At 33.6% G+C, this 15,047-nt stretch overlaps 1 protein-coding gene across 1 annotated transcript in view; it reads right to left on the bottom strand.

Annotated features, from left to right (window-relative positions):
* LOC127729010 (uncharacterized) overlaps positions 1–15,047 on the bottom strand; it is a 41,647-nt gene that overhangs the window by 3,533 nt on the left and 23,067 nt on the right. The window contains exons 12-14 of the mRNA XM_052236584.1: positions 10,215–10,382; positions 6,925–7,204; positions 519–679 (exon numbers count right to left, since the gene is read on the bottom strand). Of these exons, the coding sequence (XP_052092544.1) occupies positions 519–679; positions 6,925–7,204; positions 10,215–10,382 (609 nt within the window). The remainder of the gene's footprint in view (positions 1–518; positions 680–6,924; positions 7,205–10,214; positions 10,383–15,047) is intronic.

Below are 15,047 nucleotides of genomic sequence, written 5' to 3'. Positions count from 1 at the left end.
ATTTTGTAATACCATGTCAGTTGTGGACAATTTTTAGGAAATCAAAATCCTGATATTATGTTTATCTTTGTCGTGTAACATAGTCTTGAAAGTGTCATCATTTAGACAAAATAATATCAACTAGTTTTCATTTCTATATCACAGTATGTTACTTTTTGTAAAAATCTAAATCATTCATTTGTAGATTTAAGAATAAACCAATTTTTTTTTATTCTTCATTACTATATTAACATTATCACAAAGATCACGAGGGTGTTAACTGTTGTTTAATTTTTAAACATGCTGGCAATTTGGCAAAGATACAGTTCTTAATCTTTAACGTTTTCCCATCTATCATTTTCTAAACATAAGACTTCATAAACCTAACATTTAATTAAAGGGTTTTAATACCAACACTTATATTGCCACCTGCTGGAAATTACTGATGGTTAAAATACCTGCTATATCATCAAACATGTGGCAACTTATAACAAGAACAAAAACCCCCAAACGAACTTTCAAGTAAAAAATATACTTACACTTATTGATTCTGCCAAAGAGAATATGCCTCCCGCACATCCAAAATAATAACCAAAAACACAACCTTTAATCATACTTTTGGCACAGTCACAGGAAATAGGTGTCACAGGATTATATGTTGTTGAAGATGCCAGTTCAATTTCTATATTAGGACCTTCTACTATAAAAACATTATCAAATACTGCAATTTCAGGCTATAAATGTATCATCAAATATATATAGAACTCAAAACATTATTCAATTGACGAGCAATTATTTCAATGAGGAAAAAATCATCATAATTGCCGCTACCATTACAAAATTCTTACAAGGTAAATACATTATTATTTTAACTGTTGCTACCATAACTCACATTCTTACAACAAGATTTGTACACAATCATCATACCTACTGCTACCATAACTAATATTCGTACAACAAGATGAACATACAATCGCCATACATGCCACTACCATTACTCAAATTCTTACAATAAGATTACTACAAAGTCAGCTTTTTTATCAGCAACCAAAGCCGGGCTCCAAAGTTCTAGAGGTGGCGTGAATCAGATGAGGATACTAAAAAATTCCAAAGATCTTTTAGAGTACATACAATCCAAGACTCTCTCATCTTGCAATAGTATTAACACATTTGACTTTTCTACACACAAATATTCCCCATTCCAAACTAAAAGACAAATTGAAAGAGTTGGTATTACTTTGTTTCATTAAAAAGAATGGCGAACGTAGATACAAGTATCTTGTCTTAGGGAGGGATAAATCCTACTTTGTAAAGAATCACTCTGATTCAAACAAAAAATTCTCTGAAACTGACATTATCAAGATGCTTGATTTCTTGATTGACAACATATTTGTTACGTTTGGAGGACGTGTTTTTCAACAGACTGTCGGAAATCCAATGGGAACCAATTGTGCCCCTCTTCTTGCCCACTTGTTTCTTTGTTATTATGAGGCTGACTTCATACATGAACTTCTTAGGAAGAAAAATAAGAAGTTAGCAATATCCTTTAACTCTACGTTCCGCTATATAGATGATGTTCTCTCACTAAATAATACAAAATTTGGTGACTATGTTGAACGAATCTATCCCATCGAAATAGAGATAAAGGATACTACAGATACAGTTAAGTCTGCCTTATATCTTGACTTACATCTAAAAATTGACAATGAGGGTCGGTTGAAAACAAAACTTTACGACAGAGATGATTTCAGCTTCCCAATAGTGAACTTTCCATTTCTATGTAGCAACATTCCAGGAGAGCCTGCATATATATATATCTCCCAATTGATACGATATTCCCGGGCTTGTGTTTCCTTGATAGAGGATTGCTGCTCACAAGGAAGCTCTTAAACTAAGAGTTCCAAATGGTGAAGTTGAATTTAGCCCTTCGTAAAATTTACGGACGCCATCACGAGTTGGTTGACCGTTACGGATTAACCGTTTCACAGATGATATCGGATATGTTCCTGATGTCGTAACTACAATACCCTCCCTTTTTACGAATGTGACGTACCGAATTAGACTATTTACCGGATTTGTAATAACATAAGCAACACGACGGGTGCCACATGTGGAGCAGGATCTGCTTACCCTTCCGGAGCACCTGAGATCACCCCCAGTTTTTGGTGGGGTTCGTGTTTCTTAGTCTTTGATTTTCTATGTTGTGTCATCTGTACTATTATTTGTCTGTTTGTCTTTTTTTTTTTTGGCCATGGCGTTGTCAGTTTGTTTTCGATCTATGAGTTTGACTATCCCTCTGGTATCTTTCGTCCCTCTTTCATCCCACTACCATCACTAAAATTCTTACAATAAGATGTGTACACAATCATCATACCTGTCACTTCCTTAATTATCATTATTACAACATGACGTGTACACAACATGCACAATCATCATACCAGTTATTCCTATTGCTAACAAGATATGTAAACACTTATACCTTCTACCACCATTAGTGACATTCTTAGAACAAGCTGCGTACACAACATGCACAATCGCCATACTTGCCATTGCTGACATTCTTATATCAAGATCTGTACACAATCATCATAACTGCTACTACCATTACTAGTATTCTTACGTTACTATTATCAAGGCATTAAAGATATTTTTTATTGACTTAATACTGCTCAATCATGGGATCTTTGCATCGGAAATAAACACATCGTCTAGGACAGAGAGGTTAAAAACTTTTTGAAAAAAGGACCAAAATATCGTCCTCCATCTAAAATAGATTGGAAACAGTGTCGTCAGGTCACCAAAGATGCTCTTTCCTCGTTTTGTAAAAAATTGGTGTAAACGGGAAAAATCTGATAAAAAAACTTGATTCTTATTTAAATAAATGTATGAATGTGGTAGATAATAGAATATCACATTTTGAAAATAATTTAGAAGTAAATAATAGAGTACATAATACGCCTATTTCCAGAATAAGAAATAAACTTCAAGAACTTTCTAAGCGGTTTGTGTTTGTACCGGCCGACAAAGCAGCCAACAATGTGGTGGTATGCCGTAAATACTACACGGACGTTCTTAAGAATGAAATTTTAAATTCATCTACATTCAAGTCCATGCGCCCCACAGAGAGTCATATAGTTAACAAACATATCATAACCAGATCACAGCTTAAGGCTTCTTCTGACCATTGAAGGTCCCTACTATGCATTGGTCACCTAAACTACACAAAAATCCAGTAAAATATCGTTTCATCTCGGCCTCTAGTAAGTGTTCTACAACTAATCTTTCAGTGCTTTTAACAAGTTCCTTAACTACTATCAAAGAGCTTATCATAAACTATTGTAATAAAATATATGAAAATAGTGGAATTAACTTTTTTTGGAGTGTAAAAAATTCTTTGGATGTTTAAGATAAATTACGTGCTTTTGATGGTCCTTTTGATTCTGTTGACAGTTTTGACTTTTCAACTCTTTACACTACACTTCCACACAATCTTATCAAACAGAAGTTTGACTATTTAATTAAATGGTCGTTTGGTAAATCTGAATGCAAATATATTTGCTGCAACTCATTTAAAGCCTTCTTCTCTAATGAGAAAGGTAAATATGCTAGATATACTTACTGGAGATGTGATGAGATGATTAGAGTTGTTAATTTTCTCCTTGATAATATTTATGTACGTTTCGGCAGCAAAGTTTATCGACAGGTTGTAGGTATTCCTATGGGCACTAATTGCACCCCTTTAATAGCAGACTGTTTTTGTACTGTTATGAATCACAGTTTATGACCAAACTCAGTAAAGACCCGTCTAAATTGCATTTAATTGATAAATTCAACAACACTTACCATTATCTTGATGATATTTTTTCGTTAAATAATCAAGAATTTTCTCAATATACTGCCAAAATTTACCCAAAGAAACTTACTTTAAATAAATCAAATTTAAACGGTAACAACTGTCCTTTCCTAGATTTAGATATTTCGGTTTTACACGGGAAACTCCACACTAAAACTTACGACAAAAGGGACGATTTTTCGTTCCCTACTGTTAATTTACCCTTTACTAAATTCTTCCACAGATATGAAGATTTGGTTTTGAAGTTTGGTTGTACCTGTAGAAAACTTATTTCAAACGGGGTTGCACATCCTCATTTTTACGGCAATATTGTTTACCGTGCCCGGAAATTTAGAAACGATCCTGGTAAACTTATCGATCCTTTAAATAAACTTATTCTAAAAGGTTACCAATTCAACACTGTAATTAGATCATTAAATATTGTTTGTATTGGTACTAATATTGATTTTGTTATCAGTAAATTAAAAGCAAACTATTGTTATATACATAAACACATTCATGGATCTACAATCTGTCGATACCTGTATCTTGGCATTGCACAAGGTCATGTTTTTCTCTGACTGTTTATGACGTCTTTACACTAAATCTATTGGATGTTGGATGTGTACGGATTGATAATTTAGTCTTAGATGCATGATTTATTTTATTAGTTGTTAGTGGCTTTGAACTAGCTGTCAGTAACTGCGAGTACTCTCAGATCTGTACTTAGTGTTTTTTTGTTGTTTTGATGTACAAGTACCCAGCCAAGTCCACTTGTATTTTTATATTTGTATTGTTATCCATCTGATAAGTTAAGCCTCTTTCAACTGATTTTTACGTTCTTATGTTGTACTGTTACACCACTGTCCCAGGTTAGGGGAGGGTTGGGATCCCGCTAACATGTTTAACTCCGCCACATTCTGTATGTATGTGCCTGTCCCAAGTCAGGAGCCTGTAATTCAGAGGATGTCGTTGGTTTATGTGTTACATATTGTTTTTCGTTCATTTTCGTACATAAATTAGGCCGTTAGTTTTCTCGTTTGAATTGTTTTACATTGTCATTTCGGGGCCTTTTATAGCTGACTGTGCGGTATGGGCTTTGCTCATTGTTGAAGGCCGTACGGTGACCTACAGTTGTTAAATTCTGTGTCATTTTGGTCTCTTGTGGAGAGTTGTCTCATTGGCAATCATACCACACATCTTCTTTTTTATACATACATGTATATTCTAAAACAAGTTTTTGGCATGATACGAATTATGTTATATGTATAATTTATGGTGGCATGATACTAAATCCCTAACTGTAGGAACTGTCGTGGATTTCAACATGATTAATAAATAATCTTTTGATTAGTTCAATTAAGTTCGGAAGCTGGCTGGTCAGTAACTGTTTACGTAAGTTACTCATTGCCATTTTGCTTAGTTTCTTCTTTTAGCAATCATAACAACGGACTTCTTTAAGATTGCATGAGTAATACAGTGCATACTGCTGTGTGTTTTTCCACATTGACTGTGATGAAAATTCATAGGTGTCCTTCGAGTATTTTTTTCTCCTTGATTGGGTTATTGTCTCTCACAACAAGATGTGTACACAATATAATCAAACATGCTGCTTTCATTCCTAACATTCTCACAACAAGATGTGTACACAATGATCAAACATGCTGCTATTTTTCCTAAGATTATCACAACAGGATGTATACATACTTATCTTATCCGTCACTACAATAACTAGCTTACTTAGTATATATATAGCCATAACATTCTTATAACAAAATGTGTTCACAATCATTATATCTGTCACTTCTTTCACTAACATTCTTTCAACAAGATGTAGATATAAGAAGATGTGGTATGAGTGCAAATGATACAACTCTCCATCCAAGTCACAATTTGTAAAAAGTAAACCATTATAGGTCAAAGTACGGCCTTCACCACGAAGCCTTGGCTCACACCGACCAGCAAGCTATAATGGGCCCAAAATGACTAGTGTAAAACCATTCAAACAGAAAAACCAACGGTCTAATCTATATAAAAAACAAGAAACGAGAAACACTTTTGAACCACATAAAACAAACAATAATCACTGAACAACAGGTTCCTGACTTAGGATAGTTGCAAAAAAATCAGCGGTTTTAAACATTTTATCAGGCGCCAACCTTTACCCTAAGCTGAAACAGTAGCATAACATTACAACATAGAAAGGCACACTATAAACACAATAATCATATCTCCTGCTACTATTACTAACATTCTCACAACAAGATGTGTACACAATTATCATATCTCTCACTACTATTACTAACATGCTTACAACAAGATGTGTAAACAATAATCATACCTCCGGCGTCTATCACTAACATTCTCACAACAAGATCTGTACACAATCAACATACCTGCCATTTCCATTACTAACATACTAACAACAAGATGTGTACACAATCCTCATACTTGCCACTACTATAACAAACATTCTCACGACAGGATCTGTACACAATCAACAAACCTGCCACTTCCATTACTAACATACTGACAGCAAGATGTGTTCACTATCCCCATACCTGCCACTACCATAATCAATATTCTTATAAGAAGATGTGTACACAATCACCTTTCCTGCTACTCTGATAACAAATATTCTTACAACACGCTGCGTACACAATCATTAAACCTGCTGCTACCATAACTCACATTCTTACAACAAGATGTGTACACAGGCGTCATATCTGCTGCTACCATTATAAGCTTTTGATAACAAGGTCTACACAATCTTCATGTTTGCCGCTAACATAACTAAAATCATCCTTACAACGAGATAAGTACATAATCATCAAACATGCTGCTATATTAGTACCATTACGAACATTCTTACAACTTCACCTAGGTTAGTATATAGTTGTTACAACTGCTACTACCATTACTACCATTTTGTTCTTAAATGCTATATAGTGAGTACAATTGTACTTGACATTATAATCATTCTGCAAGTTGAACACACAATTAAAGCTGTAAATCTCCTACTATTCATGTTATTTACAAATTCCTTCTTCAAATGATGACTTCTCAGATTATCATGTTTAAGAATCAGAATTACGATGTAATTAAATACTCACAGAATATTTTTCCTGTACCATCATGATCAACACCACTATCATCTAACCCAGCACTACAACTATCACAAAATGGGAGAGGTGGTCGCCCAGGATATTGCCTTGTATCTGGTATGTCCAGTTTTTTTGTTTGTTTACTTGGACCACAAACATAGTCGTACAAAACAGCCAATCCACACACGAAACAGCTAAGACTCCCTTTCTTTCTTGTATTCTGTAATGTCACTAAAACCGGTACTTTGATTGATGTGTTTGCTGAAAGACTACCAATCTCATCAACAGTCTGAATAAGAATAAATTGGTTAGTGTTCTGATTTATGATAAGTAGTAGAAAGGATTTGTAGGAATATGTTCTTGGTAACTTTTATCAAATTTTTTCAATTACCATCATTGTTCACCTGCTTGAAAATTCCCCAATTTAAAAGATTTTTTTCTTTTCTTATTACAGAGAATAATTATGAAACGTGCAGTTTTACATCAATGGTGACTATTTGTACATTCATGTTGATCGATAAAAGGCCCGTGTCGCTCATGTGGCATTGTTTAAACGTATACATTTTTATTCACAAGAAGACTTTTTATTTTGAGTAGAAACTGTGTCTTTCTTATTATGATTTGTATTGCACCTAGTTTCTGTCTACTTATTGTAATTTTCAAGATAATGAACACAGATTAAATAATTTGGTTTAAATTCTGTCTTGATGCAACTCCTGTAGTTCATAGTTCATATTGATTTATTCAAAGATCGTATGTGGCTGATCACTCTTGTTGTTCATTGATACATTCTATCTGTTACATTAAATGGGACAAAAATCACCATGTAAGGGTAATAACACAAATGGTTAATTGGGTGATTTCGGTTGTTTAGATTATTTTTGGTCTTATTTTGCTGATTACTTTTACAGTTTAGTATGACGAGTATGGTAACATCCTACACAGTAACTAAATCATCTAAGTTAGAAGTATACTGTTAACAGTTCTAGCCTCCTTCAAATACTTTACACCTTAAACACAAACGTTTGTAAAAAAAGAAAATTAAGTTTTATAAGGAGTTCATTGTTGATTTTATCATTCTATTCTTCTACTGCCATATGTCGAAACAAGCGTAAAGTCATTGCTTTTTTAGCCGTAAAAAGTTCATTTTGAAAATTGTTAACTTTTAAGTTATTCACAAATTAGTTGATACACCAAGACCAAAGTGTCCCTGTGCTTATTTTGTGTCACACATTTATTTGGCATTTGTGTGGATCTTGTAAGGCTGATACGTTTTTGCTGTTTACAGTTTCTACCTATCATACTCTTTGTGATAATCAAAAAAAATTCTCAAACACTTTTGTATTTCTTGTATATTTGATTATTTTTTTCAGTCGTCATTTGAAAGAAATAGCACTTAAAGGAGTCATTCAATGGTTTCGGTCTAATTTGCATATTTTTGTTTATTTTGTTCTGCTGATAGTTCTTGTTATTCTAAACATGATGATAGTAGTAAGGAAATATATAAAAGAAATATTTCATGTTTTGCCAAATTGTAGTGTTTATTGTTATATGTTCAAAAATATAATAAAAAATGATAGGTAACCAAACTTTTTTTCAAACTAAAATTGTTGGCAAACTAAATATTCTAAATTGTGAAAGTAATTCAGTGATGTTAATAAGAGGACAAATTGAGTTAAATGATTTATGGTATCGTCTCCAGAACAAAATACAAAGTAAAAGAAGTTATAATACCACTATATTTTCTAAATTTGACAAGCATTAGTTGAATAGTTTTTAAGTCATTGCACGAAGATAAAATGCCCTTTTCTAATCAATCAACGACAAATTATATATATAACTCATGAACAGCACAAGATAAAATCGAATTCGACATCCTTTTTGTTAAAATTTCAAAAGCATTAGTTGAACACTTCATAAGTAATTACCAACAAAAACGGTCAACCTAGTCATGCAAAACGCTTAAACGCTCAATAGCCATACAACCCTTAAATAAAGGCAACAGTAGTATACCGCTGTTCGAAACTCATAAATCGATAGAGATAAAAACAAATCCGATGTTACAAACTAAAACTGAGGGACACGCATCAAATATAAGAAGAGAACAACGACACAACAAAAACACAACATTAAAATGTAACACACACAGAAACGAACTATAATATAACAATGGCCATTTTCCTGACTTGGTACAGGACATCTTGGAAAAAATGGTGGGTTGAACCTGGTTTTGTGGCATACCAAACCTCCCGCTTTAATGGCAACGTCAAACACAACACCAAAACGACAACATCACATGACAGGACCACAATACAAATAAATGGGAGAACATATATGACAAAGAAACACACGAATAATAGCTAACAAAAGGTACTAGGCTTAAAATTCAATACGCCAGACGTGCGTCTCGTCCACACAAGACCAACCAGTGACGCTCAGATGAAAAAAGCTTGAAAGCCAAAACAAGTACATAGCCGAAGAGCACCGAGGACCAAAACTTCCAAAAAGTTGCGCCTACATGTAACACGGCCAGGGTTTTCTGCCCTGGGACAAGAACATCCTTATTATTTAGAATAATTTATAATTTTGCAAACAGTAAATTTGATAAAATGACTATATAATATATATACATGATAAAACCGAAGTGGGGACTAACTACAGAATAAAAACGAATACATTACATAAAACAACTTGATCCAACATATACAAATACACAGCCGAGTTAGCCAAAGCATCAACGCACAAAGTGACGCCACATTTGAAATTCTAAAAAAAAACCACAAAGTGACGTCACATTTGAATTTGTAAAAATATTTCCCAAAAATAAGATAGGATTAGGATTGATTCAAGATTAGATTTGTAATACTGACATTACATGTATTAATAACAATGAAAATTACAACACTTATTAATATCAAATTGTGGTAGTAATTATATAATTAATTGTATTATCTACCTTAAACAGAATCCTGATTTCTGTTTGAAAACCTGCCTAATAAAACCTTCTTATGAACAAATTATATTAAGTCATACTGTTTGTCTGAGCATAAAGAAACGATACAGATATTAACTGCTTGTCCAATATCAACGTTTAATGTATGTGAAATTGTTATTAACCTGCTATGTATGACTGATTTGCAATTAATATCATAAATAATTCCCAAATACATTTTGGAGTTTATAAGATGTTTTGGCTAATTTTAAGGCTTTTGTTCATTTTTATGACTAAATAGAGACATTTGTTTAACCTTAATGTTTGAGAGTGATCTTCTAGATTTTCATTATTCATGAGTACATACCATGTTGAATTTGAGATAAGGATGGTTTGAAGGAAAAGCAAATCTGACATTGTCGACTCTAATTAACCCGTGATTAGTGATAGTAAACTCCATGGTATCTTCTTCACCCAATTCATACGGAATAGTATTCACCGTTGCGGGGTCTACTGTAACTACTGGCATTGGGACCTACATTGTATAGTGTTACAATTATAACAAACAGATTACCAATGTTTATGCATGGTTATACATTATAAAGTAATTTTTATAGATATGTTATAGTACATATAGCCTGGACTTTACAACTCTTAATATTGAAATTAACAAAAAAAAAATCAACATTTGATACAAATCATAGAGTGGTCTACGCAATCACAATTATGTTCGTCACACAAAAAACATAAAGCAAGCAAAACATGAAAATCGCAGATTACTAGTCTCTTAATGGGCCATCAAAAATGAAAACAACACGTTATAAATTTCGTGCGTCCGAAGCGCTTTTCTGGATCTACCTCCATCAGGAACGCTCAAAGCCGAATATTTGAAAGTCAAATGTGAATGGAACCGAATCAGTTGAAGAGCTATATAACTTATAAAAAGACCTTAAAAAGAACCAAATCCTTCTAAGGCCAAATTTGCCTGAGGGAGTTAACCTTAGTTTCTTTAATAAGAGTCAGTAATCAAGAAATGTGTAGAATATAGAGAGAAGTGTTGGGTTGTTGTCTCTTTGGTCTATATATATCGAGGATACATTTCATTCATTTCCAAAACGGTTACAAATATAGTGATATGTAAACATGCCTTTTATAAAAACTCATTTTTCCTAATACAACTTCCAGTTTTTGAACATGGTCAATAATTGGTAACAAAAGGGTGCAAAAAAAATTTTAACTTGTTATCTTAATGTTTTTTAGTTATCTGTGTAGTTTGTTTGTTGTATCAATGATAAACATCCCACATCTAGTCCTTATGAGAAAATTGTTTTAAAAATGAGCGATGCAGTATCGTGTCTGATTATCATTTGGTATAATTTGGCATATACCTGTCTATAATAAGTGTGTTTATACATGTCAATAATAAGTTTGCATATACCTGTCAAAAATAAGTTTGTATTTACCTGTATATAGGAAGTTTTTATATAAAGGAAATATTAGTTTACAGCTGTTCGATAGTCATAAATCGATTAAATTGAAACAAATCCGGGTCACAAACCAAAAATGAGGGAAACACGTAAACTATAAGAGGAAACAACACGGAACAATAGAAACACTGAACTGCTACAAAAACAAACGCCAACATACATAAAAATGGACTATGTGATAACACCTGCCATATTCTTGACTAGGTACAGGACATTTTAAGAAAAAATGGTGGCTTGAACCTGGTTTTATGGCTAACCAAACCTCCCGCTTATATGTATATACCTGTGTATAAGAAGTTTTTTTATACCAGTTCATAAGAAGTTTGTATATATCTGTCCATAATACGTTTGTATATACCTGTCTATAAGAAGTTTGTTTATACCTGTCCATGAGAAGTTTGTATTTAACTGTCTATAAGAAGTTTGTATATACCTGTCCATAATACGTTTGTTTACATCTGTCAGGAATATTCATGTAAGCATTAAACGTTTATAGAGATGTCTGTAATAAGTGTGTATATAATTGTCCATTATATAACTGTAAATAGTAAAAAATTTGTAAATATCTCTCTATAATAAGTTTGTAATACTTGCCTTTAATAAGTTTGTATATGGTCTAGACCATATCAGTATATACGCGTTTGATTATTAACGAGCAATAAAATTGAGAATGGAAATGGGGAATGTGTCAAAGAGACAACAACCCGACCATAGAGCAGACAACAGCCGAAGGCCACCATGGGTCTTCAATGCAGCGAGAAACTCCCGCACCCGGAGGCGTCCTTCAACTGGCCCCTAAATAAATATGTATACTAGTTCAGTGATAATGGACGTCATACTAAACTCCAAATTATACACAAGAAACTAAAATTAAAAATGATACAAGACTTACAAAGGCCAGAGGCTCCTGACTTGGGACAGGCGCAAAAATGCGGCGGGGTTAAACATGTTATTTGAGATATCAACCCTCCCCCTATACCTCTAGTCAATGTAGAAAAAACAAACGTACAACAGTACGCACAGTAAAAATCAGTTTAAGAGAAGTCCGAGTCCGATGTCAGAATAGGAAACAAAAGAAAACAAACAAAATGACAATAATACATAACATATTAGTATCTTAATCATATAGGCATGTTTCGAATATGATTTAGAAACGTTTTGTTGTGCAAATGCCATGCAAAAGGGATACACTCATTTCAAGAACATATAGCTTGTTTCCCAAACCAAATACAGCATCTATGTTTTACCTCCGCTACTGTCAATCAAAAGCGTCTCTAACCAGTCGAACTAATCGTCCGATAGTAAGCTTATGGTCAACAATATCACTGTATACCCATATGGTCATAACCATACGATTATATTTCATATACCCATATGGTGCAGAACATATATACCTGACTATTATATGTTTGTATTTATCTTTCAATAATATACCTATAAGCTGTAAAAGGCTTGCATTGGTTTTAATTCTCTGTTTTTGAAATAAATAATCTAACCAGAGAGTTTCTTAAAGCAGAACCAGGAAAAAAAATAAATAATACAAGTTTAAATATAGTGTGCTCGAAAATGTAAAGCCAAACTGTGAATTTGAGCCAAAAATAAAATTTGAATGGCATACGTTGCCGACCGACTCACTTTAAAAGCAGCCGCCAAAAACAAATTAAAGAACCTTAGTGAGCGCGCTCACATACCCCACGTCCCCACATTGTCACTGGAGAAATAAAATAACTAAGAAAAAAAAATTGAATAAGAAAAAAAAATTGAATCATAATTTCCTGTCGATATGCACATCCACATAGTATGTCCTTATTATCTACAAAGTTTCATGAAATTCTGTTGTGTGGTTTCAGAGGAGTTGCGATGACAAACTGTTGCAGAGGTATATTGAACCAAAAAAGTTCAAAGGGGCGTTACTCCTAGATAAAAAATTGAATCATAATTTCCTGTCGATATGCACATCTATCTAGTATGTCCTTATTCTCTACAAAGTTTCACGAAATTCTGTTGTGTGGTTTCAGAGGAGTTGCGATGACAAACTGTTGCAGAAGTATATTGAGGCAAATAAGCTCAAAGGGGCGTAACTCCTAGAAAAAAAATTTAATCGTAATTTCCTGTCGATATGCACATCTACGTAGTATGTCCTTATTATCTGAAAAGGTTTCACGAAATTCTGTTGTGTGGTTTGAGAGGAGTTGCGATGACAAAAGGTTGCAGTAGTATATTGGGCAAATAAGTTCAAAAGGGCGTAACTCCTGGAAAAAAAATCTAATCGTAATTTCCTGTCGATATGCACATCTACGTAGTATGTCCTTATTATCTACAAAGTTTCATGAAATTTTGTTGTGTGGTTTCAGAGGAGTTGCGATGACAAACTGTTGCAGAAGTATATTGAGGCAAATAAGCTCAAAGGGGCGTAACTCCTAGAAAAAAAATTTAATCGTAATTTCCTGTCGATTTGCACATCTACGTAGTATGTCCTTATTATCTGAAAAGGTTTCATGAAATTCTGTTGTGTGGTTTGAGAGGAGTTGCGATGACAAAAGGTTGCAGTAGTATATTGGGCAAATAAGTTCAAAGGGGCGTAACTCCTGGAAAAAAAATCTAATCGTAATTTCCTGTCGATATGCACATCTACGTAGTATGTCCTTATTATCTACAAAGTTTCATGAAATTTTGTTGTGTGGTTTCAGAGGAGTTGAGATGACAAACTGTTGCAGTAGTACATTAAAGTAAATAAGTTCAAAGGGGCGTAAATCCTAGAAAAAAATTGAATCGTAATTTCCTGTCGATATGCACAACTACATAGTATGTCCTTATTATCTAAAAAGGTTTCGTGAAATTCTGTTGTGTGGTTTGAGAGGAGTTGCGATGACAAGAAACAGGACTGACGGACTGACGGACTGACGGACTGACGGAATGACGGACTGACGGACTGACGGACAGACGGACGGACGGGTCAAAAACATTATACCCTCCGCAACTCGTTGCGTGGGGTATAATAATGATATAAATCGTTTGAATATTTTTTTAAACCTGGGTCTGTTCAGAGCCATATTCCGTTAACCGATTTTAAAATATGTATTTATGCTAACAAATCTTTACGGCGCTTGTAAGTGACGTTATTTGTACAAACGTGTTAAGCTTTTCATCGATAATTAAAAATGAGTAATGACAGCCAAAGAAATTTTTAAACCACTTCGGCAGTGTTATTTTCTGTTGTAACCTCGTCGTGTCTAAATGAAGGCAGTATTTTTGTTGGGAAAAAAGTGACATATACGAAAAATAGTTTCGACTCGTATGAAAACTAAGAAGATTTTTTTATCTGATTAACATGAGAAATATGTGGGAAGTCTGATACGATGGATGTGTGTCATTCTGCTAAAACAAATCTGTCGAAGTGTTCAAAGATGCCATAGTAAAGCTTGCAAGTACAGCTTTCCTGACATGTGGTGTACCTAGGCATATTTTATCTTTTCAGTACTTTACATGTAGTTGTTTTATAATCTACAATTAATTTAATAAGATCTGTCAGCAAGAACATTCGAGCGGGTCTGTCTACCAATCTTGATGATCATAATCATTTTTATTTAAACCCAGAGTATAAATTTACTTTACATAATTGCAACCCTTTATCTATGTGAATATCTCATTCTAACTGACACCATACTTTACGATATGGCTTCCACATATTTCCTTGTTTCAATGAGTACCGT

The sequence above is a fragment of the Mytilus californianus genome, unplaced genomic scaffold (genome assembly GCF_021869535.1).
Source record: "Mytilus californianus isolate M0D057914Y unplaced genomic scaffold, xbMytCali1.0.p SCAF_2, whole genome shotgun sequence".
Lineage (NCBI taxonomy): Eukaryota > Metazoa > Mollusca > Bivalvia > Mytilida > Mytilidae > Mytilus > Mytilus californianus.
Note: the sequence above shows the minus strand (reverse complement) of the source record. Positions and strands in the feature narration are given on the sequence as shown.